The sequence below is a fragment of the Desmodus rotundus genome, chromosome 2, assembly GCF_022682495.2.
Source record: "Desmodus rotundus isolate HL8 chromosome 2, HLdesRot8A.1, whole genome shotgun sequence".
NCBI lineage: Eukaryota > Metazoa > Chordata > Mammalia > Chiroptera > Phyllostomidae > Desmodus > Desmodus rotundus.
This window is the reverse complement of record NC_071388.1, coordinates 100,609,246-100,637,087: the sequence shown is the minus strand read 5'-3', so window position 1 is coordinate 100,637,087 and position 27,842 is coordinate 100,609,246. Positions and strand designations below refer to the sequence as shown.

Here is a 27,842-nt window from a genome sequence, read left to right as displayed (position 1 = left end):
GGCCTGCTCTTCTGTACTGATACACCGATTATCATTCGTCTCATTCCGAACCTTGAGAGCAAGCTGTGCCTGATGTCCTGTCACCCTGGGCACTCCTCCAGGCAGGAGGCCAACATCAATACAACAGTCCCCATTCAGGTTTTACTAACGAGCCAAGCAGTCTTTTTTTCTTTCCAGAATAACAAGTATTTACTAAGTATCTTCTACACTCCTGATATTATGTGAGCACGAGGGGAAAGGAGCAACTGTTTGCTGTGGTATTCCTGCCACAAATGTGTCACGTTTGGGTGTCGGGTCTCTTCAGACCCATCCTTGTGGAAGAGCTTCTTAGCCTTGCTCTGTCTCTCACATCTCTGACAGTTGTAAAGAGCAAAGGCCTTAATTTCTGTAGAGTGATCCTCAACCTGGATCCACCCAGTATTCCCTCGTAACTAGGTGAAGCCGTGCACTCTTGACGGGAATACCACAGAAATGACATCACGCCCCTCTCAGGGCAGCACGTGAGGTGGCAGTGCCATGACCACCCACCTACCCCTGGTGATGTTGGCCCTGACCACCTGCTCCTGGTTGTGTCTGCCACATTTCTCCACCCTAAGTCACCGTTTTCCTCTTTTTTGTTGATTTGTATTTTGTGGGAATGACTCCTGCCTGCATCAGCCACCTCTGATGGTTACCACATGGAGATTCTCTGTTTCTGTCATTTCTTTTACATGTATCAGTTGGTATCCTGCTATAATAGCTTTCCCTTTCCCCATTTGTTTATTTTATTTGTATCAACTTGGGCTCATTAATTTTTATATAATCCAGTGGGGTGGGTTGGGATTTACTTGAATGCTACACTTGTTTGTGATTTGGCCGGGGGGAGGCCTTTCTCCTTGTCCTTTTGACTTGTTTCCCTCATCTGTTGAGCATTTGCTTACTTTCTGACAAAAAAGATTTCCAGACTCATCTTGTATTTCCCCTGCTCCAGCCCTGGAAACAGCCGTTTTGCCAAGGAGCCTGGTTTCTCTTAGTTGAGGACGGTATCTAGGGACCAGTGTCTGCACAGTTGAGGTGCTCCTTGCTACTGAAATATTATTGTTTCTTATTCTCTCAATAGAGAAAGCTAGGATGTACATGTACACACCCATACACACACATTATACATACATATGTACTCATACACATTACATCTAGAAGTATTCATAGATCCGTGTGTATATAAATACTCATGAGTTTATACCAGTCCTCCCATTACCATCCAGCACCTCGGCATTCTCCCTTCCATTTTGTAGAGATCTTCTCCAACAGTGAGAAGTCCATTTCTTAACAGTATGTTGGTTTATTTGTTCATTTTCTTATTTCCTCCACATAACTGATTTCCCAACCACACTAGCCATCCCTTCTACCCATCACCTCTATGTTACTCACCTCCTCATCCTCAATTGCTAGGCCTCTGGTTCTTACCTGAGGGTAGCCCCCAGGCCTTCCCTCACATCGCCACATCTTTGGCCTGCAGGCCCACAGGCCCACATGCTCCGCAACCTTCCTCATTACCTTGAGCTTCCAGCTGCCATGCGACTCCTCCATGAGGGGAGGGGAAAGAGGCACTTCGGAGAATCTTAACACCTACCCAAAGACATATTTGAGATGTTTGGGATGATTGCTTCTCTGGAAAACCAGAGGCTTGCCTTGTAAAGTATTCTTTCTTTTTTTCTCATTTTTTAAAATCTTGGGTTTATGAGTCTGTTTTTATTTTTTTCTTTTATTTTTTTAATTCTTTTTTATTCTATTACAGTTGTCCCAATTGTTCCCCCTTTGCCCTCCTCTATCCAGCCCATCCCCCCGCTCCCACAGTCAATCCCCACACCATTGTCTGTGTCCATGGGTCATTCATACATGTTCTTTGTCTAGTCCCTTTCCCTTCCTTCCACTGTTGTCCCCTTTCCCCCAGTCACTTTCAGCCTGTTCCACACTTCCATGCCTGTGTTTCTATGTTGCTTGTTAGTTTATTTTGTTCATTAGATTCCTCTTATAAGTCAGATCATATGGTATTTGTCTTTAACAACTGGCTTATTTCTCTTAGCATAATAGTCTCCAGTTCCGACCATGCTGTTGCAAAGGGTAGGAGCTCCTTCTTTTTTTTCTGCTGTGTAGTATCACATTGTGTAAATGCACCACAGTTTTTTAATCCATTCATCTGTTGGTGGGCACTTAGGCTGTTTCCAACCATTGTCTATTGGAAATAGCACTGCTATGAACATTGGGGTGCGTGAGTTCTTTTGAATTAGTGTTTCGGGATTCTTAGGGTATATTCTCAGCAGTGGAGTTGCTAGGTCATAAGGCAGTTCCATTTTTCATTTTTTGAGGAAATTCCACACTGTTTTCCACAGTGACTGTACCGGTCTGCATTGCCACCAACAGTGCACTAGGGCTCCCTTTTCTCCATTCTCACCAGCACTTGTTATTTGTAGATTTATTAATGATGGCCATTCTGAGAGGTGTGAAGTGATATCTCATTGTGGTTTTAATTTGCATCTCTCTGATGCCTAGTGATGCTGAGCATTTTTTCATGTCTGTGGGCCCTCTGTGTGTCCTCCTTGAAGAAAGGTCTGTTCAGGTCCTTTGCCCATTTTTTAATTGGATTGTTTGTCTTCCTGGTTTTGAGTCATATGAGTTCTTTCTATATTTTGGAGATCAAAACCCTGTCCAATGTATCATTGGCAAATATGTTCTCCCATAAGGTCGGTTCCATTTTAATTTTGCCAATGTTTTCTTTAGCCATGCAGAAGCTTTTTAATTTGATGTAGTCCCATTTGTTTATTTTTCCTTTATTTCCCTTGCCCTAGGAGATATATCAGCAAAAATATTGCTATGTAGGATATCTGAAATTGTACTGCCTGTGTTTTCCTCCAGGGCTTTTATGGTGTCCCAACTTATATTTAAGTCTTTTTATTCATTTTGAGTTTATTCTGATGTATGGTGTAAGATGATGGTCTAGTTTCATTTTTTGCATATATCAGTCCAGTTCTCCCAGAACCATTTATTGAAGAGGCTATTTTTACTCCATCATGTGTTCCTGCCTCCTTTGTCAAATATTAATTGACCATAAAGACATAGGTTTATTTCTGGGCTCTCTATTCTGTTCCATTGGTCTGTGTATCTGTTCTTATGCCAGTACCAGACTGTTTTGATGACAGTGGCCTTGTAGTATAGTTTGATGTCTTTTATTTTGTATTTTAGGTTCTGCATAGCAGAGATAGAAAACAAAAACTAACCTTGAGATAGATTTTTAGGGGCCTTGACGATAAGTTAAGTCCACAACACAAAACAGGGCTAAAAAAAGAAAGAAAAAACAGTGAAGATTATTGGCAAAGCAGGGCTCAAGGAAAAAGGTTCACACTAACTTTAGGGAACTCATTAGCACTTGTTCCAAGGTCTTATGTTGGATTCTCTCTTGGGTCAGTCAGTTAACAACTAAAAGTCATTTCATGGACATGCTAATTTTGCCTCTGGACAGCAGTGACCGTATGTGATTTGTGTACTTTACTCAGTCCTTTTCATTGAATGAGTTCTATTTGGTCCTTCTGGCGCCCAAATTCTATTCAGTGATCCCTCTTCAGCAGTGGGTCACATTTTTTGAAGAACTAACATCTTTCCCTGATACCAGAAAATGATCACATTTACCATATCTGTTCTCCATGCTCTTGTATACAGGTTACTTCAAAGGTTTCTTGATTTCACAAGAGATGTATTCTCTCCATAAAAGTGGGGGGGGGGTGCGTGCATGTGTACACATGTGTGTTTAAGACCTGAAGACCAAGAAGAAAAATGAGAACTATTCAGTGTCAGGGCACAAGCTCAGTTCAAACTTCTGTAAGCTCTCTTTTCTCATCTGTAAAATGTGAATTCATTGAAGCAAATAAAGTCCTTGGCATATAGTAAGAGTTCAGTAACTATTAGGTATCATTATTTTTACTGCTGTTGTCCCCATAATTATTAAAAAGAGATGATTTTCTAAAAAAATAATTAAAAATAGGCAAAGGACTTGCATGGACATTTCTCAAAAAAAGATATACAGATGACCAGTAAGAACGTGAAAATATGCTCAAAATCACTAACCACTAGGGGAATATGTATCCAAACCACAGCCACTTTACACTCATAAGGTGGCTGCAGTCCAACCAAAAGTAAAATAAGTTGTAGTGAAGGTGTAAAGAGATTGGAACCCTTGTTACTGTTGGCAGGAATGGAAAATGGTGCAGCCACTGTGGAAAACAGTGTGGCAGTTGCTCAAAAAGTTAAACTAGAATCATCATATGATCTAGGAATCATAGATCCACTTCTTGGTGTGCACCAAAAGAATTGAAAACAGGTATGAAACAGACACCCGTGCACCCATGTTCCCAGCAGCGCTGTGCACACCAGCCAAAAGGGGAAGCAGCCCAAACACCCATGAGATAGATGGACAGACAAGATGTGGTATTTACACACAATGGATGTTATTATTCAGCCTTAAACAGAAAGGAATTCTGATACAGCCTACAACATGGATGAACCTTGAAAGCATTGTGCTAAATGAAGTGAACCAGACACAGAAACACACATATTGTATGATTGCACTTAAATGAGATAGACCTAGAATAAGCAAGTTCTTAAAGACTGAGAGTAGAATAGTAGTTATCAGGGGCTAGAGGGAGGGAGAAGTGGGTGTGTTATTTAATGGGTGTGTTTTGTTCAGGACGATGAAGAAGTTCTCAAAATGGATAGGGGTGTAATGTTTACATATCATGGTGAATGTACTTAATGCCACCTATCTATACACTTAAAAATGGCTAAATGATAAATTTTATGTTGTGTGTATTTTATCATAAACAAAAAGATTACTGAGGTGTTAAGATCATGTAACATGAAAAACTTGCCTATCCATGTTCTCGCAGGAGTACTTCCTGTGGTCAGTGTCTACAGGTGATAGATAAACTGCTCTCCCCCACACCTGCCCTCCGCCCAGCAGCACACACGCACACAGTCTGCCAGGAAGGAAGGCTGAGGAGCGGCGTGTGTAGGAGTGAACAGGAAGGGAAAGTTGGGTGGTCAGACGGATCTAGGACAGGGGTAGGCCTGTGAATCCAATCTAGCCTGCACTGTTTAATGGTTTTTACATCTTTAAAGGGTATAAAAACAACAAAGAAGAATGTATGACAAGGACTACATAAGATACATAGCCTAAAATGCGCTTTTGTCCTTTTCAGGAGGAGTTTGCTGACACCTGGTCTTGAACTTTGCTATGGACTGAATTGTGTCCCCTTAAGTTCATGTGTGGAATCCCTGGGCCCTGATGTGATAGTATTTGGAGATGGGGCCTTTGGGAGGTGATTAGGTTTAACCTTTCAATTTCCGGGAAGATGTTCCAACACTGAGCCGCACTGGCCAGAGAGAGAGAGGTGGTTAGGGTTAGATGAGGTCCTGGGCACTAGTGCCCTTATCAGAGAGACCTCAGAGAGCTTCCTCTCTTCCTCCCGTCCACATCCACGTGAGAACATAGTGATAAGGCAGCCTGCTGCAAATCAGGGAGAGGGTCCTCACCAGGAACCAAATGCACTGGCACCTGGATCTTGGACTTCAGCCTCTGAAACTAAGAAAATACATTTCTGTTGTTTAAGCCACCTGGTCTGTGTTTTATTATGGCAGCCAGAACAGACTAAGGTAAACATACCCTTCACAGTTTTCCTAAGAACAGACTCTAGTACTCGCTTCTTTGATTTTACCAAAATGTCTTTGCTTCATGAATGAAAGGGTTATTAAGAAGAAGAAAGAAGCCCTGGCCGGGTGGCTCAGTTGGTTGTTTCATCATCCTGTACACAAAACGTTTGCAAGTTCAGTTCCTGGTCAGGGCACATGCCTAAGTTGCAGGTTCAATCCCCGGGGTGCATACAAGAGGCATCCAATCAGTGTTTCTCCCCCCCACCCCCGCCCCCGCTCCTTCTCTTGCTAAAATCAATAAGCATATCCTCGGGTGAAGATTTTTAAAAATTATTTATTTAAAGAGAAGAAGAGGAAAGAACACTCACATAAAGCATGATCGGGGATTTTTTTTTTTTTTTTTTGCAATAACCAGAGTGATAAGCAGCAGGTTCCAAAATGCTAAGAAGAATATAGTTTCTGCAATAGTGATTTTCTTTGGTGGCACCATCTGTTTTTCTTTGAATGTAATAAAAATGACAGCTTTTCATGTACTGGTACTCCCTAAGCCTTTTAAAGTCAAATATATGATGTTATTTGTGTGTAAAGGTTTCTCTCTTACACTTGTTTGTTTCTCTGGCTTGAATTTTTATGTAAACTCCCTTGGCTAAATTACACAAGCCACCCACACCCAGCGCCTCCTCCCTTGCTGGAGAGCAGGGGACGGAAACCTGGCTTTAGCCTGGAGGGTCCAGCATGCAGCTTACTGTACCGGGCAGAGGAGGACTTCTTGCCACACAGGGTCGCCCTGTGCCCACTGCCTTGTCTGCTCCACAGTGCTGGACATGCATCTTCCAAATACGGCTTCTTCCAGACACTTTTGGCAACCTAGCTTACACCTGTCCTTTTGCCTCCCTCTTTTCCTTTGTAAACCTGCTAAATCCTTTTCCCCTTTTCCTTTAAAAGACACTAGTATGCATTTAACAACTTATTGGAGTTAGAACTTACATACTGTAAAATTCACCCATTGTAAGTGTTCAGTTTAGTGGCTTTTAGTAAATTTTCCAAGTTTATAACCATCACCATAATCCCATTTTAGAATATTTCCATCACCACACGGTGACCCTTTATGCCCTTCAAAAGTTCATTGCCACTCCTACTCCCAGCCCCAGGGAACTTGCATCTATTAAGTCTCTAGATTTGTCTTTTCTAGATATTTTATATCCGTGAAATCATGTACAAACGGTAGTCTTTTGCATTTGGCTTTTCTTCACTCAGTACAATGTTTTTGAGGTCCACCTATGTTATAGCGTGTGTCAGTATTTCCTTTGTGTTGCTGACGCATGTTCTATCATATTCTATCGTATGGATGTGTGCCGCATTTTACTGCCCCATTCACCAGTTGCTGGACATTTGGGTCATTGTATCTTTCGGCTGTTATAGGTAATGCTGCTATGAACATTTGAGTGCAAATCTTTGTGTGGACATATTAAACCTCTTATTCTTCATAATTAATAAAATTATATGTTTCTAGTTCTTAATTCAAAAAGCAGCTGAGTTGAAGTTTTTATAATTCTAGTCCTCTGCCCCTCAAAAAAACCTCTCCAAAACTAAACTGGCTTTGTTTTTATTTCAGTGAGAACCTGTTGATTCTTTTCTCTGCATCATTGACCCTTGATAGAAAGGAGGCTCCCTGTTGGTTAGAAAATGTCCCCAGTGCCTGCTTTCAGAGAGAGAAAAGAAAAGGAAAGGGGAAGGGAGGGGAGGAGAGGAGTTACTCAAGGGAAGAGGTGTTGATTCAGTCCATTCCCCGTGTTCAGACCTGTGCTGGGCGCTGAGGAAGCCACTTGAGGTGAAGCCCGGACCCTGGAGACCTTGCTACTGAAATGGAGGGGTGCAGGGATTCCTCCCCTTCTACACACTCAGCAGTCAGTGATGAAAGGAGGGTCTTCTCAGTTATTCTCTCCTCTTCTTCCTACTTTGATAAAGGAAAATTATTTATAAGGACTATTAAAGTGCCTACCCATTTTTCTTTCCAACTAAAAAACTTCAGCTCATGCAAGGAAATTAGTATGAGCCAGTTTGATACCTGTTCCACATACAGGTTATACGCCACCCTTTCCCAAGGAACAGCAGCTGGAAGCCCCATCCACCACCATCCAGCACTTTTCCTCCTCAGCAGTCTTGGTTGAATATGCTCAGTGTCTGGGAGCGCACAGCCTCGTGAAGGGACCTGTTTTGTTAGTCAGCTGGTTTGTTCCATAGTCTTTCCTATTTTGAGCCAGGCATTTTACTCTCTGTTAATTTTTCCATTAGTCTCGTGTCCTTATGCCTATTGAACATGATTTCCTTTTTTGTATTTTGTAGTTAACCCTCTGCTAGTTCAAGAGTTCTTGTAACTGACTCTGACCTCATTCTAAATAGACTAGGTGGGGTCCGATCTATTTAGGAGAGAGTAATTGGGATGAGATTCTTAGTGTAGCCAAATACTGGCTGGTGGGTTGCTTGGTTGGGTGATTTGAACAGCCACCTACATCCTGTTGGCGCATATGAAGCTTATGGTTCACCAGAAACTCTGTATTTCTTACGTTCTTAAGTTGCACTGCAGCCACTTTGTTGGTGCTGAGTCATACTGTTGTACATTGAGCTTTGTTAGATTTCATCTTGCTGGGTTTTTTAATTTTTTTACTGTGGTAAAATATACATAACATAAAATTTACATTTTAGCCATTTTTAAATACATGGTTCAGTTGTGTTAAGTACATTCTGCTCTTCTGCAACTGTCGCCACCAAGCCTCCCCAGAACTTTGTTCATCTTCCCACACTGAAACTCCGTATTCTCGGAACAATTGCTCCCTATTTCCTCCCACCCCAGCCCTTGGCAACCTTCTGCCCCTACTTTCTCTCTGAATTTGAGTACCTCACGAGTGGAATGATACCATATTTGTCCTTTCGTGGATGGCTTATTTTATATAACATGTTCAAAGTTCATCCACGTCGTAGCATTAGAATTGCCTTACTTTTTAGGGATGAATTATATTCCATTGTATGTATATACCATATTTCGTTTACCACTTCACCTGTTGATGGACACAAGCGTTGTTTCCACCTTTTGGCTGTCGTGAATAATGCTGCTGTTAATGTCAGGGAACAAACACGTTTTGGGATCTCATTGATCTTACTGTTTCCACTCATTACATTCTGCCCCTGTTTTCTGTTAATGGGTGATTATCTGCAAATCAGATAAGCCCACGTCTGACTTTACCCAAGTCCTTCTTAATGTGTTCCACTTCCCATTGATCTGAAGATCCCATTTGTACAAAATGGTCATTTCCCCCATTCTCAGTCTTTTTAAAATTATGACATGGTCTTTGCAGCTGGCCTGTGGGAGCAGACTGCTTCACACTTATCCTGGGTCTGGGTTTGTTAGAATTATTTTAGTTTAAGACTAACAGGGATGGAGGTGGGGGTCAATCAGATCACCTCCAGGCTGGATCAGAGTGGGAGGTTTGGAGGTTTTTGTTACCTGTCTCCTTGAAGGTCACTACAACTACACAGAAACTGCTATCAAGGGTCAAAAAGCTGGGAATAGGATTGAATTCATTTACTTCACAAATGCTTATGAGCTCCTACTTGTGAAAAGCACAAAGTGCTTTGGGGAATCAAAAGATGAATAAAACACACTCCCAGCTTTCAAGGCATTTATAGTGCAAAATATTATAATCCAAAGATCCTTAAGCAAGGTTTCTCCCATAACTGTAAAAACTTATCTACTTAAGATGAGGAGGATTGCAATATACATCCAAAAAGCAAAGTGTGCTTTGAAATGATACTTTAGTGTACGTGATTGTTAAGCAAGGGTTTGGGGACAGACTGAAAACTGACACAGGGAAGCTCTGGAGGGGTTCGCATTCCCTCTACTTGGGCTAATATGAGAGTACCAGGAAAACACAAAGTACTCTTGCTCTTGACACTGGAAAATTCTTATTATTTTTAGAGAATAGTCACTCTCCATTTATGAAATTCTTTGTCAGAACGATTTAGTTAATAGGTATGTAAATTACTACTTATTTCACTGTGTAGGTGGATCGCTCCATGTTCACTTTCTAAGGAAGAATATAAGTGCTAAAAGCTATTAACACTGCAAATACAAAGAAGCAAGAGTTAAGGTTAGAGTGCTGTACCTTTGTTGTATCAGATGTTAGGAGTAAAGACATAAGGTCCATCCTACAATTAAAATTTGTCTCATTTACTCAGTGGAATTTCTTAGTCACACCCAACTCTAACGGCCCCTTACGGATGCAAGAAAACTTCAGTGAATCTCAGTGCCGGGTTGTTTCTAATTGCTGGTTTTTAAGCACCGAGGATCATGGTAAACCTAGCTGGGGTGGGTCGGAAGGAGGTGTCGAAAGTTAAAACCACAGACTTTCATGCAAGATTTGCGGTCTGAGGCATCTAGTAAGAACATCTCTTTAAAAACAAAACCAAAAACATCTAAGGGGCTCTTTTAAAAGTTTATTGTTTTTTCTGCATGAAAACAATTTCATAGGAGGTCAGGAATTTCAAAGCTCTTCTGGCTTTAGCTACTTGTTGTGATCAGCATGGGGACCTCTATAATTCTTGATTTAAACCAGGCTTAGTCTGGGGGAAGAAATCACCAGTGGGAGAGAATAAACGCTTAGATGGTCTTGCTCTTCCCCCACTTGATTTTAAACTACCCAGTGAATTGGCTTCATCTTCAGTTGTGTTTTAATCATTACATTCCCCTTTCTTGAAATTTCCTCTGTTTTCTAGTTGTCTTGCAAATCAAATTAAAATTCTTGTTAATGGATCCCAAGCTTTCCACCAATTTGCCCTTCTGTCATTCTGATGTAACCACTCCTGCCCCCCCCCAACCTCCGCTCACATTCACAGTCTCCATGTGAGGCTGGCCAGTGACACTCATTCCTCATGTTAGTTTCTTTTTGTGGCTAACAGCTCACATAGTTCCCCGCCCTGCGTCTGCCACTCATCAGTAAGCTGGGTTCCTTCTCACTTGCGTCTTCCCACTTGGCTGTCTCCACAGTTGTTGTCACAGTGTGTGTTCCTTTATGTGTCAGGCTCTTCCTGTGCTGTGCGATGGCCGCTGAGGATAGAGACCGGGGACTGTGTCCACACACTAATCTCCCAGCTCTGTAATGGACAGGGGAAGGGAGAGGGCCTCCAGGCTGCACACTGTAACTGCTTTTTGTTAAAATGTTTTATGTATTTGCTTTTGTTTTCCTTTTCCTTTAGGTACAGAGTGAAGACAGTGTCCTTCTGTTTGTTATTGCCTGGACAGTCACAGAAATTATCCGTTACTCCTTTTATACATTCAGCCTATTAAACCATCTGCCTTACCTCATCAAATGGGCCAGGTAAAGAAGTGCAGGGAATGAAGACTAACTTTTGAAATGATCCATCACTGCAATGTTGTCTAAATACTGCCTCTTAAGTTCCTCGAAATAAAATCGTATGAGCTAGGGGTTGGGTAGATTTTCATCAGGATAAGGAACGCTACTTAATTTTGATTATAGAAATACTGTTTTAATTTTTTTATACTTGTTATTTTTATTGAATCAGTTCTTTTCGGTTATATTCAAATCTTAGTAGAGATTTGATGTAACATCACCTTTTTGTCCATATCAAATTTTACCGATGAGCTTCTGCCATTTTGATGGTTTTTTGAACCAAGACCAGTTCTCAATTTTGCCGACAAGCTATGACTCTTAAATTAATTTTAATTAATAGCAAACATTAGAAGGCAATTTAGCTTATTATCAGTTCATTTACTTTGATTATTTTTACAGTAATATTCATTATAAATGGGATAAAAGGCTGACAGTTCATCTCTCTATCTGAAGTAACCCATGAGATAGTTGTAAGCAGTTTTCTTTTTTTTTTAATTTAATTTATTTATTTTTAGAGAGGGGAAGGGAGGAAGAAAGAGAGGGAGACATCAATGTGTGGTTGCCTCTCACGAACCCCCACTGTGGACCTGGCCCGCAACCCAGGTATGTGCCCTGACTGGGCATGGAACCAGGGACCCCTTGGTTCGCAGGCCAGCACTCAGTCCATTGAGGCACAGCAGCCAGGGTGTAAGCAGTCTTCTGAGTTGAAAAAGTCTAGGGGAGGGAGAACCAAGATGGCGGCGTAGGTAGACACACTGCGCCTCCTCGCACAACCAGAACTGACAGAGAATCGAACAGCAAGGGGGACCAACACCAAGGAAACAGAAAATAATCATTCATCCAGACTGGTAGGAGGGGCGGAGACGGCACTGGGGTGGAGAGGACTCGCGTGGCTGTGGCGGGACTGAGACTGGCGGAGTGTGGGACAAATGGCGCAGGCAGTCCGAGCACTAGCAGACCCTGCGGTCCCACATTTGCACAGATAAACCCAGAGGGCCGGACTCAGAGTGGCGGAGAGTGGGGCAGGCAGAGTGGCGGATAGCACATTGCGGCACCACATTCGCCCACAGATAAACCGGACGAACGGCGGGCAGAGAAGCAGACCGCTGCGCAACCCAGGGCTCCAGCTCGGGGAAATAAAGCCTCAAACCTCTGATTGAAAGCGCCCCTGGGGGTTGGGGCGGCAGGAGAGACTCCCAGCCTCACAGGAGAGGTTGTTGGAGAGACCCACAGGGGCCTAGAGTGTGCACAGGCCCACTTACTCGGGAACCAGCACCAGAGGGGCCCAATTTGATTGTGGGTAGCGGAGTGAAAGACTGAAATCCGGAGGAGAGTGAAGCGAGCGCCATTGCTCCCTCTCGGCCCCACCCCCACGTACAGCATCACAGCGCAGCGACCAGCATTACCCCGCCCCGGTGAACACCTAAGGCTCCGCCCCTTAAAGTAACAGACGCGCCAAGACAAACAAAAAAAATGGCCCAAATGACAGAACACTTCAAAGCTCCAGAAAAAATACAACTAAGCGACGAAGAGATAGCCAACCTATCGGATGCACAGTTCAAAGCACTGGTTATCAATATGCTCACAGACTTGGTTGAATCTATTCGAAAAACAGATGAAAAAATGAAGCCTATGCTAAGAGAAACAAAGGAAAATGTACAGGGAACCAATAGTGATGAGAAGGAAACTGGGACTCAAATCAATGGTACGGACCAGAAGGAAGAAACAAACATTCAACCAGAAAAGAATGAAGAAACAAGAACTTGGAAAAATGAGGAGAGGCTTAGGAACCTCCAGGACACCTTGAAACGTTCCAACATCCGAATTATAGGGGTGCCAGAAGGAGAAGAGGAAGAACAAAAAATTGAAAACTTATTTGAACAAATAATGGAGAACTTCCCCGATCTGGCAAAGGAAATAGACTTCCGGGAAGTCCAGGAAGCTCAGAGAGTCCCAAAGAAGCTGGACCCAAGGAGGAACACAACAAGACACATCATAATTACATTACCCAAGATTAAACGCAAGGACCTACGTCCAAGATTACTGTATCCAGCAAAGCTATCATTTAGAATGGAAGGGAGGATAAAGTGCTTCTCAGATAAGGTCAAGTTGAAGAGGCTCATCATCACCAAGCCCTTATTATACGAAATGTTAAAGGGAGTTACCTAAGAAAAAGATCAAAAATAGGAACAGTAAAAATGACAGCAAACTCACAGTTATTAACGACCACACATAAAACAAAAACGAGAGCAAACTAGGCAAACAACTAGAACATGAGGGTTGTCAATAAGGGAGTGGGAGGGGGAGAGGGGGGTAAAGGTACAGAGAATAAGTAGCATAGATGATAGGTGGAAAATAGACAGGGGGAGGGTAAAAATAGTGTAGGAAATGTAGAAGCCAAAGAACTTGTAAGTATGACCCATGGACATGAACTATGGGGGGGGAATGTGGGAGGGAGGGGGGTGGACAGGATGGAGTGGAGTGGGGGGGGAAATGGGACAACTGTAATAGCATAATCAATAAATATATTAAAATATTAAAAAAAAAAAAAAAAAAAGTCTAGGGGAGGATTGAAAAGCAAAAGAAGCAAAATTATCCTTGGGACCCAAATGCCTCATTTCATAGAAGGAAAATTGGTTCCTAGACAATTTATAAATTTGGTGATTAAATTAGAGACAGTCCTGTTGTTCGCAACATTTCAAGTATATGGACTCTCTTTTCTTCCTTTGTTTCTTTCTTTCTTCTTTTGAAATAAACATTTTTATTAAAGAAAAGGGAAGAATGGGGAAAACGTAGCAGTTTCTAACCAACCCGGGCAGGCACTGTGAACACTGTATACCCTGGTTATAGGGAAATTTTATTGACCAAGCCTTGATTTTACTCTTGGGGAATGATTCTTTTGTCCCTTGTTTTCTGTGGCCTACAGGAAATTCTTCCTTTTCACCCTCCTCCTCAGCGTGGCTGAGGATGGCAACAGGGAATGTCTGCCTTCATTGTCACAGATTTCTTAGCACAGTTCCTGTACCTGGGATTTGGAAGCCCAGTGCACTCTGTTAGCCACAAACAGCCAAAGACGTTTTATTTTTATTATTAAAGTATAGTTGACATATACCACGGGTTCCGGCAGAAGTAAGGCCTGCTTGAATGTGGTTGGTAGAGTAATAATGTGGGTGTAATCATTTATAGTTTTAATGTGAACACTTCACCTAAAATGTCATATGGTGAGCTTGAGTGTGATGCTGTTACAGAATTATGTGCTTATGATCTTGTAATAAAAGATTTTGTAGAAGGGGGGGGGCATTATTTGTGCCGGACCCTGTATTATACATATATATGAGTTTCAGGTGTAGCACAGAGTAATCCAACTATTTATATACCTAACAAAGTGACTGACACAACCAAATTAGCTATCTGTCACTGCGTGGCGCTGTTAAGTACCATCGAGAATATTCCCGCTGCTGTATGCTGCATCCCTGTGACTTGCACGTTTTATTTGCCTTCACCTTTTCACCTGCTCCTCCTACTCCCCTGCCCTCTGGCAACCATCAGCTTGTTCTCTATGAGTCTGTTTCTGCTTTATTTTGTGTGTTCATTTGTTCTGTTTTTTAGATTCCACATACAAGTGAAATCACGTGGTATTTGTCCTTCTCTGTCTGACACATGCTTCGCATAATATCCTCTAGGGCTGTCCGTCACAAATGGCAAGATTTTATTATTTTCTAATGGCTGAGTAATATTTTATTGTATAGATACATATAAAATTCTCTTTATTTACCTATCAGCGGACACTTATGTTGTTTCCATATCTTGACTATTATAAATAATGCTGCAGCCAAAGGCTTTTTAAAATCTGAGCTGATAGTTTCTTTAGTAACACCTATACTTCAAAATGACTTCCAGTTTATTCCATAGGATGAACTTCTCTCTGTATCTTTTGGAAACGTAGAGTTTCTTTTATTTTTTTTTTAAGATTTTATTTATTTACTTTTAGAAAGAGAGGAAGGTAGGGGGAAAGAAAGGGATAGATACATCAGTGTGCGAGGCATATATTGACCGGTCACGTCTCACACGCCCCCATCTGGAGACCTGGCCCAAAACCCAGGCGTGTGCCCTGACTGGGAATCAAACCAGTGACCTTTTGGTTTGTAGGCCGGCACTCAATCCATTAAGCCACACCAGCCAAGGCAAGAATTTCTTTTAAAATGAAAGAAATTGTGTGGATTCTCCCATGTGATAGTAATTATAGTTACTTTCATTGAAAAATTATATAATGACCAAAAGCTATTATGAATTTTTAATGTTTTTAAATTAGCATACACGAGAATATTTTAGCTTCACCACAGCGCGTGCGGACACTTGAGTAACGTGGCGGTGTACACACACTGAGTGAGCTCTGTCCTGTTCTGACGACACCCCAGACTCGGTGCACGTTGTTAGGGATTCCCAGACACAGGCTCCGATACCTCCCGCCACCTCTCTGCGAACGCCCCATGTCCACTACCACCCCATAGGTAGGGTCAGTGTAGACCATGCCTCAGCGCCCCTACTTTACCAGTATTTGGCATCACCTTACTTACTTTAGGGAGTTGTTTTGAAGAGTTGTTTATTGAGTCAGACCAAATTTTGAGGCTGACCAAACACATTTATTTTATTTTAGAATATTCAGAAACATACCTGCTATAGGCCCTTTCCAAAAACTGGCTTATAAAACCTGAACTTAAACAGTGGGTAAACAGGAAAATGTATAAATAATAGTTTTTTAAAAGACCAGTACTGATTAGAAGGGTGGGAGTGCATCTTTCTACTAACGTTGGCTTCAAGGCTCAGTAATGAATGTTTTGTTTTGTTCTAGGTACACGCTTTTCATTGTGCTGTACCCAATGGGAGTGTCAGGGGAGCTGCTCACCATATATGCCGCTTTGCCTTTTGTCAGACAGGCGGGCCTGTACTCCATCAGCTTACCTAACAAGTACAATTTCTCCTTTGACTATTATGCCTTCCTAATTCTGATAATGATCTCCTACATTCCACGTAAGTAAACAGTTGAACCTGTATTTCTTTATGTTTTAAAAGTTGGCTCTACAATAGCTAGAGGTAAAAACCTTTGGTTGTTTTTATTCCATGTCCAGGTAAACGGAAACCTAGTTTATTAGGAATTTTCTCTGGTAGTAATTGTAGAAAGATGAATCGTTCTCCATACAGGTGCCAAAATGCATCCCTCCTCAGTGTGTGTGGGTTTGAAACAGTGAACACCAGGGTAGGTAACTGTCTATGGGGGAAAAGCACTGAGTGGAAAACCAAAAAAACCATTAAAGCCTTACATTGACTTTTTCTGTTTCTCAAGAACTGCTTATTAATGGCATTGGAAAAACATTGTAAAGAGATGTTTTACATTTTTACTGTATGAAAATAGTTATTTCATTTTTGAGGAATCAGTAGTTAACTGGAAACAAATAACAAAATAAAATAGATTAATTTATTTTTTTCTATATCTCTTCTTTTCTTGTTTAGAAACAAGCACTAAAACCATCTGAACAGAACACAGTGTTCTCTTCAGGATGGCTTCCAGTGCTTTAAGAGTCCGGCCGAAGGACCGTGTCGGACACCAAATGTGTCTGTCAGCGCACTTGATAACAGACCAAAGGACGCGTGTCTGAGGCTTCTGTGAATTGAGTCCTGTTTGCTGAGGAAGAGTTGTGTAGGCCTTTTCTTGAATTCTGATGTTCATTTGAAATCCTGTGGTTGATTTCCCCATATCCAAAAGGCTCTTCTTCTACCCAAGAACATATGTTTCTTCTCCTTTAGCTATTCCTGTAGCCATTATGGTTCTGAATGTCATTTTAGTCTGCAAGGTGCTATATTCTCCCCTAAACCTCAGGTAAAATTCAGACAAGAGGGTCGGACTTTTCTTTAGCCTACAGCATTAACTGTATGAGTCATCCTAACCATCATAAGCAACATGTTTGTATCCTATGAAAAACTGTATTTCATGCATTGTGAAAAAACCCTGCATCTGTCTCTGGCTGGTGTGTCACAGTGCGTTGAGAGCGGGCCTATGAACCAAAACATCGCTGGGTCAATTCCCAGTCAGGGCACATGCCTGGGTTGTGGGCCAGGTCCCCAGTAGGGGGTGTGTGATAGGCAACTGATCAAGGTATCTCTCTCACATCAATGTTTCCCTCCCTCTCTTTCTCCCTTCTGCCCTTTCTCTCTAAAAAAGAAAATCTTTTTTAAAAAGAATATTAAACTAAGTTGAGAAAATAGAAATAAAAAATATACAATCCATGGGTAAGTTTAAAAAAAAAAACAAAACACTACGTCCAGACTTCATGTGAATGTTTATCTTGGACACAGCTCTGCTTCGTGATTCATTTCCTACTCTGTATTAATTATCAGGCCCTCCTCTCAGGTGCTGAAACCATAGTAGCTAAAGGTCATCTCTCAAATGTAAAATGTAGTTGATTACCAAACAGATAAATATAGAGGAGTGTAAAAATTAACAGTTTTCTTACCTTTCTAATACTGTTTCTAAGAGTTTCATCTTCAAATCTCTAGAGCAACAATTCTTAGTTGCGCTTTTGCCACACCGGAATAACACATTATCCTAGTCAGTGGGCACCACAAGATTTATTTTACCTCAGCATAAGTTCTTGATTACACAGAAGATAGGTGCCATTTAGAGTAACTGGGAAAGGGTCAAGGAGGGTTTCGTGAAATCAAACCACTAACAAAATGCTGCCACACTGACAGAAACCTGAGGGTTGATGCGGGATGTCTGTCTGTCAAGGAAGGGCTGCCTTCCCGGACAGCTCTCCAGGGCCACCTGAGGCTGTGTGCGCCTCCCTGTCTCCTCTACCTGCTGACCTCAGGGTACCAAGCAGGGGCCTGGTCAGGCCCAGTCAGCCCACCCAGCGATTGGATTCCTGAAAGAAAACAAACCTAGTTCTCTGGGGTTTTCCGTCTCGGCTTTAAAAGAGATAGAAGAAAAAACATAGACCTCTGGGCCTACTGTCTTTTAGAGAGTGAAGCAGATTTCTCAAAAAGTCTGCTCTCTTTACCTCAGTTCATCCCCCCTTCCTTTTTTAGCCTTCTTTTGTTAAGAGAATGTGGCTTGGTTAAAGTTTATAGTCTTTCTCCTTTTTAAGGCAGCTTAACTTTTGTAGAAAATGAAAAAGGGTTGATTTCAAATAAAGATTAAAAGATTTTCTTCAAATCTCTGACTTCCAACCCAGCTCAAGATGGCAGCCCAGACCGTATCAGGGCTTCATCACCTGTCTGCTGGCGCTCACTTTGCTTCTGGCCTGGCCAGTTGCCCTGGATGTTTTCAGTAGTTTAGGTGGTAATATTGAGGGCAATTTGTACAGTTCATTCCCAGCCAACTGTACAGTTGCATCTTTCCGAAACTTTGTATTTATTACAAGAAATGCAGGATTAGGAGAGGTTGCTATTGACATGTTGTCTTCTTTATCAAATTTGGTTTTCTTTCTACAACTTAAGTTTCTTTTAATCTTATTAAATGGGAAGTCTGTCCAGAAGGTATCCAGCCATGTGATATGAAAAATAGAGACATTTATTGAAGATACAAGATACAAGAAACATTGTACATAGGACAATGACACCTCAGTCCCTTTCAGAGTAGGCACTTTGGGACCTCACACAGTTCTCCCAGTTGCCATCAGCTGCCCCATCATATTTTCCTGAATCTCATCAACAGTCTACAATCTCTTCCCTTTCCAAAGTGATTTTAGTTTTGGAAAAAGCCAGAGGTTGCAGGGCACCAAACCTGGGTTGTAGGGGGTGCTGAGTAACCCAAGAGATTTGATGTTTCACAAAAAAACTGCACGAGACGTGATGCATGAGCTGGTGCGTTGTCGTGACAAAGCCGCCAATCACCAGTTGCCCAGAGCTGCAGCCTTCTGAATCATCCAAATAGTTTCCACAGCGGAATGTTCGGGCTTAACACAAATTTTGATGCAGATTCATTGCTCTACTCGCTCAGTCATTGTGAATGTGATGGCCACACAGCACACATGCTCACTCAATGGTGTCTACCGCCCCCACTGGTGCCTACCAGTACAGTGAAGTTGTCATTGTTCACACATGCACATTCCAGTCCACTCTCCTTGGCTGCCAGGTTACATCAACATCACACAAACCATTCTCCTTATATTAGCCATGGCTGGACGTTTTCCAGACAGACCTCGTGTGTGTGTGTGTGTGTGTGTGTGTGTATGTACATCTATTTGTTTATATAGCAACACCTGACCTATTTGCAGTGATGCCCATGAAGCCCAAATGGTGGCCCATGAGCCCTGGCCTCAGGAGTATTCTTGGGTTGGGATGCTTGGAGTCCTTTGCAAGATGTACCTCCCCTCCATGTTGCCATGTGCAGTATCTGCAGGACTTAGTAGATGTCTGAGTCTTACTTACAGTTCCCCTCCCCACACTGATGAAAGTTAGTTATAGAGTGGGGGTTAAAAAAAAAAGGCTCAGAGACAGTGGTGTAGGGCGAGGGCTCCAAGAAGCTTGGCACTCCAGGTTGTCAGAACCATAACTGCACCTGTTTATTAGAAAAACTGAGAGTGAAACTTACCCCAGGCACAGCATTTCCAGTTGCTCTCATCTTACAGGAAGGAGGGCACAGCAGCACCCACAAGTACCCACACCCACCCCAACACACCAAGACACACACTCATTGCACAGCAGCCATCTCCATTTGGTGGGTCCTGAACTGGGAGAGCAGAAGATAGAATTCTAAATAGCCTGTTGTCAGGTTGAGACCTTCTTAGGGTTAGTCTTCATTATAGCCCAATGTGGGTAAAAATGGTAGCCACAAATCCAGAATTGTTTCAGCCATTGTAGTTGGGTTCAGCCTGAACATGTGGGTAATTCAAATGGAGACAGTGTCATCCAAGTTCTGGTCACCAAGAAGTCCCTGCTAGAGCTATGAAGAACCTTCAGCCAAAGTCTCCCCATTTCCCTGCCACCCCCCGCCCTCCCCATACACATGCATTTCTTTTTCTTAGTCACTAAGAAACCTCTGGAAGATGTTAAAGAATGAAAGGGCCACATTTGCCCTCTGGTTCTGACATCAGAGTCCTCTGGCAGCCAGTAGGCCCTTGCCCACAGGGACGAAGGTAAAGGTGTGCTCGGCCATCTTGCTCTCACTGCCACTACAGACCTAATGAATGGCTGCTGGGTTCCCGTCCTCCCTGCCACCCTCCGACCTAGCTGTGAGGCTGTGGTGGCCTCTACAGGGTGTTGTAATCAAATGCAACTAGAGGAAAAGTCCCTTAGCATACTTTGCCACAGCGTTTCCCTTTACTAAAACACATCTATGGAAATGAGACTGGCCCTGCATTTTTAAATGATTACAATTAGCATTCCTTATGGTTTAATTATATCTTTACTTCCAGTTTTTAGATTATAGAGCTTGTCAAATTTTCTAGTTCTCAAACCAAAATAGTTCTCTCACTATTGAATTATATGCACAAGCTGGGTCTTTTCTGTGAATGACTTTCTGCCTGCAAATAGTGAGTGGAGCGGTTGGCAGCCCTGCTCAGCATCAGAGCCTCCTCTGCAGTTTATCAGATCTGTGCACAAACCCACTGATGTCTTGGAATACTTTGGGAGGATTATTTGAAATGTTGCCAACTTGGAAACCATTAAAAGAAGAAACTCAGAGAGAGTTGGCAGTGGTAGAAATTACCTCCCCCAAAATATAGGTTATTGTCTAAAAAATAGAGATTGGAGCTGTTGAGAAGGGGAAGAAAGGAAGGATAGTGTACACCCAAGACCATCTCACTGGAGTTTTTTACATGGTTGTCGAGCCCCCCAGTTTACAGTAACTTGTGACGACCAGATAGCTTAAACTGGCATTTCCCAGCAAGGACACTCTAAGCATTTGGGATGGAATAATGCTTAGTTGTGGAGGATCGTCACATACTGCAGGTTTTAGCATTCCTGCCCCCATATGCTGAATGCTGTAACCTGCTCCCCTAGGAGTTCCCCCTACCATTTCCAAATACTCCTTAGGGAGGCGGTACCATCCAGTTCATTTGAGAACCATTACTTTTTTTTTTAATCCTCATCCAAGGAAATGCCTGTTGATTCTAGAGAGAAGAGAAGAGAGGGGGAGAGAGGGAGAGAAACATTGATCAGTTGCCTCTTGTACATGCCCTGACCAGGATTGGACCTGCAACCCAGGCACATGCCCTGACCAAGAATTGAATGGTGTGTGGCACAATGTTCCAACCCACTGAGCCACACTGGCCAGGACTGAGAACTATTACTTTTAAAAATAATCTATAGCCCTGGCTGGTGTGGCTCAGTGGATTGAGCACTGAACTGCAAACTGAAAGGTCACCAGTTCAATCCCCAGTTGGAGCACATGCCTGGGTTGCAGGCCAGGTCCCCAGTGGGGGGCATGTGAGAGGCAACAATACATTAATGTTTCTCTCCCTCTCTTTCTCCTTCCCTTACCATCTCTCTCTCTTAAAAAAAAAAAGACATCTTAAAAATAAAATAAAAGTAATCTATAAATTACCAAGGACAGAATCTTCAGTTCCTGAGATACTGACTATCTTTCTTTTTTTTTTTTTTTTTTTTTTAAGATTTTACTTACTTATTTTTAGAGAGAGGGGGAGGGAAGGAGAAAGAGAGGGAGACAAACATCAATTGGTTGCCTCCCAAATGCCCCCAACCTGGGACCTGGCCCACAATCCAGTCACGTGCCTTGACTGGAAATCGAACCAGCGACCTTTCAGTTCACAGATCAACGCTCAATCCACTGAGCCACACCAGCCACTGGCTCTTTTAATGAAGGCTTTTTCTACATTCAAACTTGGCTTAGTGGTATTCAGATCAAATGTATTGGCACTCCTTCCCACTCGAAGAACAACCTTTCTTGGGAGCCCAAAGGGAGCCCAAAGTCTGGTCCCCATCCATCAGTGATTTGCAGTGAAACCCCAGATGAGCCATCTACACTTTCTAGGACTTGAATTCCTCCTCTGACACAGGGATAATAACTCCATCACTAGAATTCTTCACCTGCTTGTTGTGAAATCAGAGAATGAGGGTAAAGATAATAAGAGTGTAAAGAATGTTATTTGGCAGCTCTGTGGCATCTTGACTGGTAATGATAGTGACAGTGGTGTCTGCCAGTCCAGCCCACACCAGCCTTCCTCCTTGGCTAACGCAGGAGAAAGTCGGTCTCTTTGTGTTTTTCTTTCCCTTCCCCAGGCCTACCTGTTACCTTCCTTGGTTGTTGGACGATAAAATATCAAAGTTATAGAGGACCTTAAGTCCCTGTGCTTTAAATAGAACATATAATTTTAAATGATCTCCTTAACCAATTCTTTCTTTTCTTTCCAGTTTTTCCCCAGTTATATTTCCACATGATACACCAGAGAAGAAAGGTCCTTTCTCATACTGAAGAACACAAGAAATTTGAATAGTTCCTGTTTCCTGAACCCCTCCAAAAACAAACTTTTCAATGACAAAAATGCTGCAGACTTTTCGAGTTCCCAATACGTTTCATAGAAAATAAGAACTATTTTTAAAATACTAAACAAAACAAAACAAAAACCAAAATCCAGTGTCACACAGACTTGGGATTTTATAAAATTAAAAAAAAAAAAAGCTCTTACATAAAACACCCTGGCCAGTCCATTAGGCATGCTTTTTCAACCAGAAGTTCCCCACATTTATTATGGCACTAGAAAGGGATTTGGCATTTTCTGTCCTCCCGTCCCCTCGTGCACCTGATAGACAAAGACCTGTAACAGCGCGTGCTGAGAGTTGCAGTCTGCGTGGCGTGCCTGCGGGCGCCCAGCTCGCAGTGGAGCTCCGCTCCAGTCCGTGGTGTGTGCAGCGTTCCCTTCCAAAGTGCTTGACTGCATGCTGGAAACTATTTGTATTTTTGAAGCAGCAAACTTTGTTCTGTGGAATGCTCTGAGGCTATGGCTAGGACCTTTCCCCTCGTATGTAGTGAATGAAATATACAGTCTTGTGTTTGTGAAGCTTTGGGGTAGTGCCTGTAATCAGAAAACAACTAGGACCCACCCGTTTGTGTGTTTTCAGTTGAGACATTACTGCCTGCCACTAAGAAACATGCTTGAATGTAGTAAGTATGTGTACATTGTAGAGAACCTACCTTCTCTGGGGCTCAGCCTCACTCATATTTTCACAAAATGACAGCTCTCAGGAAGGGCAAGTTTGATCGCTAGTAAGGGACAGGTACCTTTCACAGTACCATTCTCAGAACCCCTCTGAGGAATGCATTTGCCAATCACTGTTCTCATTTATGGACCTAAAACTCATCTAGTCACAGGAGTAGAGAAGCTGTTATTGAAACGCATGGAAGGTGTTACTTTAGAAATGTAGTCTGGAAGAACATTCAGGAATAGGTTTCTACACCCTTATCATTTTTCTTTTTAATTTTCATGAAACTCTTCTGTTTGGAAATTTTCCCTAATTGTGGCCCTCTGTGATCCCCACCATCTTACATGTCCCGCGGCAGTGAAGTGCCTGGCCTGGCAGTCCTGAGCTAAAAGCCGTGCCGTCCCATGTGCTGGAGCAGCTGAGAAATGCTCTGGTCAAATGGACATTGTCTAATTAACATCGTATCTCTATACCATTCAGTTGCTCAGCTGTGCATTTAAGACTCTTCAAGGAAAGGATGGTGAAAACGTAAGGCCCAAGTTTAAATGTGCATTAGGTTTTAAACACAGGATATTCTTTGTAGAGCTGTTTTTTCCTTTTTTTTCCCTAAAATTGGTTGATCTTTAAAACTTTAAAAGTCTAGTTTATAGAGTATTTAAAATATAATTGCTAATATCAGAAGAGTAAAATAATAAGAAACTTAATTTTTTAATTGCTTATTTTCATAGAGCCTTGAAAATTAGTATAAAAATGAGAAGAAAATATGTACGATGAAATATAGTTAGTGCAGGCAAATGTGTAGTCAATTATTTTTGAAATTGAACATTTAAACTTCTGCTTCTTAAAGTCAGCACTCAACTTGGGTGTGTTGAGTGAGATTAGAATCTGTTCTCATACTTGATAAAATATGTGGAAAAGATTTTATTTCATGGTTTTCCTCTTTATTTTCCAAAATGTATTTCTACTGTAAAATAGAATCAGTTCGGGTTATGTTAGACTTATTACTTAATTTGGGTAAGATTTTTTAAATTGTTTTTGGGTTAGTAGACGATGGGATGAAAAATGCAGGTTTTTCAAGATTGCTGGATTGGTTGTACTCAGGCCTCTCTGTTGTAATTTGTCACCATTTACGAAAACAGTCTATTGCAGATGGTGGTGTTGCATCTAACTGAACTTTGGCAACAAGAACAGAGCCAACAACTCCTTTCTCAAAAAGGGCCTCAACCCCAGTGTGGTTTTTGTGCACCAAACATTTAAAATGCTTCTGGCAGATAAGTAAGACATGCCGCCAAGTCCTTCAGTCACCTTTCTCAGTAGTTGGTTTCTTTAGCTCCAACATAAATAATTCTTCCTTTGAAGTGGTGGCATCCTTTTATGAGTCGAGGCCATCTAACCCCACCAAGTGTCCCTTCTGCTTATAAAGTGGGAATGAAGAAGGTGATATTGGTGGTTATTTTGTCAGACTGCATGTTCATTTCAGGGCACAAAGGCATCCTCTGCCCAGCTGCACCCCCAGGAGATGTTTCAGGGCCCCCCCTTTGGGGACCACCTCTGGCAGAGAATTCTGTGAGGTGTATGCAGTAGTGCTTTGTAGACACAGCTGCTGATTTGTATATTGCTGTGTTCTGTTTGCTAAGGTTGGGAATTTTCATTTAACAGGAGGTGCCTGTTATCAAAGGCACCATGGAGAGTTAGTCGTGGAATAAAGCACCGTCCTCCCAGACAAGGTTCCTCTGAAGTGAACTTCCTGCAGAAGATGTAGCATTTAAGAGGCATGTGAAGAGATTCTGCCCTCATTTCCACTTGCGCTTTTGGTTATTCATTTATAATAAAAGTTTGGCATATTTATGTGATACAACCTATGAATTGTTTTCAATTCTGAGTTTCAGATAAAACATTATAAAACATCAAAATCAGTACATACTGCTCCTTTGAAATTTAGGTAAAAGTTTATACAACCATATATACAGTCATTTTTGTATTTTTTCTATGTTGTGAAAACCGAAATTGTAATTTTATAGGTCTTTGATTCACTAAAATTCTATAATTTAAATGGATTTTTGTATATTTAGAAATAAGGCATTCAAAGACTATGCTTAACTTTCTACGCATGCATTTGGAAGCTGTTTTTACCTGATAATGTTAACATAGTAATAAGTTGTATTCATAAAATACTGATCTGTGTTGCATTTCAAAATAAACTGGTGTGTGCTCTGCCTGGATTTGAAATACTGACCAGTTGAGTCTTAGTGATTTTTTTCACATTAAATTGGCCTGAAAGTGGCGTTGTAGGAACGTGGAAGAGTTTCAGTTCTGTTACAGATTCCAGCTCGCTCTTTGACAGTGTTAAAATGTATTTCTGCTAACCATAATAGTTCTGCACTTGCACGAAAAATAGACAGATTATATTAAGAGGTTTCCAAAAAGTCATTCTTCCTGCCAGTCTTCAGAGGGACAAGAGGGATTCCTCCTGTAATGACCAGGAAATCTAAGAAACACATCAGTAAAAGATCGAGGACCCTTGTCTTACAATGTTTTTTTGGTTTTATCTAACTGTTCTAACGTAAGTTGAAAGGGCATCGTATGTTCAAATACCTGGTCAAGGGGTCAAGAACCTCCTCCCAAAAATGCCTCCACGTGCAGAACAATCCTAGATGCAGCTTTGCACACCCTCCGGTTTGGCGAGGACACAACAGGAGACTCTCGGTCCGGCCACTTCGGACCTGCCAGTTCTAGACCCCAAAATTTCTTCCCCTCAAAATGAAAGTGCTACTGTCTCTGGCAGCTGGGCACTTTCTCATTATTTCTTTGGGCGATTTTTGTTATTTGCTTCCAGCAGTGAGGCGCCCCCACGTGAGTCTACCAGGTCTTCTTCAGAGTTAACGGTCACTGGTGTCCAAGAGTGTGATCCGTATTCCAAAGGGGAACATTTTCTTTCTAAATGCCGTCTGATCACAGCTTAGGTGTCACCAGCACAGTGGTTCGAGTTACGACTACCTCTCTCACACAGAGTCTAATCTGTTTGAGAGGCTTCTTATTTATGAAAAGAAAAATAAAATTGCAACTGAAAATGATGGCCAGATGGTAAAGTTAATAGTAGAGGCAACCCAGAAAATACCACTTTTACAATCTTAGGGTGGCAGCGGACCCTAGGGCTTTCTAATTTGTCATTGTCATATTTTGTGGCAACTATGTGTAGTATGTTAACATGAGCCCTAGCCTGAGGAATTACCATCGGTATAATTAAGAGACTTGCTGTTCACACAGCATTCCAAAAATACCACTGTGTTGTTCTGTTCCCTTTAACAAGAATGAAGACTAGCTTTGCAATTTCTCTCTTTTTTTTTAAATCCCAGCCTTACAAGTAGACCGGCTCATTGTCATGCAGTTTAGTGGTGAAGAAACTGTTCTAAGCAACTATTACCAAAAATAGCCATACCTATTAACATTCCACTGCCTGCAGCTGAGAACTAGAGTTAGAAGAGAGCTATGTGGGGTTTTTTGACGACTTTCTTTTAGACCTGTGAGGGACTATTTAGCCTTTTTTTTTTTCAAATTTAGAGATAATGCCCCTCAGGGGTAGGTCTCATTACCAAAAATAATGTTTTCCCACAAATGGCATTTCACTCTAAAAGTCTCATTTGATGCACGAAAACAAAACGTGTGAGAGGCTGTGTACATAACTACCCATTTCATAAATCTTTTTCATATTTGGACATTGTATTCTGCTCACTAATTCCAGCACATAGACATTACCAGGGCAGCTGTCTTTGACCTTGGTGAGTGCAATCCAGATCTACCTACCTTTCCAGATGCTATCCTTGGTTAAAGCCCAAACGTCGTTTCTGCCTCCCATGTTGTAGCCTGGCTGCCCGCTGGGGGGCAGCACCTCACTAGTGATCTGGGGCCGTGGGAGTCAAAGGAGTGTGGGAAACAGCTTTGGCCAAAGATGCAGAAGGGGCGGAAAGACACACTAAGGGAAATTAGTTATGGGTCTCTATTGTCCATATAAAGTAAAGGCAGTCAAATGTCAGCATACTCTGGAGGGGTACAGGAAATAACACTTTTTTAAAGCAAAGAGACCAGCATGGACGTGTGCTGGGCGGCTTCATCTACTTCCTGCGACAAGCCCTCCCCAAGCCCTCCCCGTGTGGATCTGCAGGCTGCTCATTTTGAAATGCGCAGGGCTTTTGGAGCTAGTCAGAAGGCAGGTGTTAGTGCTCTTGTTTAGCAGAGAGCCTGCTTGTTATTCTTTGAAACGTTTGGGGAGGTCAGTTCCCACTCTTCTGTCTCTGGATATTTTTGGAGGGTAGCCTGGGCCATGAGAAAATGTCAGGCCACCTTATAAGGCCACGTCTGACCCTGAGAATGCTTGTCTGCAGTATATCCAATACACTCCACGGGTGTAAATTAACTTGCCTGTTGGGCTGTGGGTTTTCTCACAGATTTAAAATACTTCCATTCATGCCATGGATTATTCTCACTCTTTAACAGGCTTACAGTCTTCCCTCAAGAGAGAGCTGTTTAAATGACACCAATTTTGGACGTACCAAATAGATAGACAAAAGCACGTGTAAACCAGGTAATGTC

General features: G+C 42.0%; 1 protein-coding gene across 1 annotated transcript in view; it reads left to right on the top strand.

Annotated features, from left to right (window-relative positions):
• The window catches only part of HACD2 (3-hydroxyacyl-CoA dehydratase 2), a 106,969-nt gene extending 81,482 nt beyond the window's left edge, over positions 1–25,487 (top strand). Inside the window, exons 5-7 of the mRNA XM_024577961.4 lie at positions 10,936–11,057; positions 15,943–16,121; positions 22,464–25,487. Coding sequence (XP_024433729.2) covers positions 10,936–11,057; positions 15,943–16,121; positions 22,464–22,546 — 384 coding nt within the window. The 3' untranslated portion in view covers positions 22,547–25,487. The remainder of the gene's footprint in view (positions 1–10,935; positions 11,058–15,942; positions 16,122–22,463) is intronic.
• Positions 25,488–27,842: the final 2,355 nt, after the last annotated feature.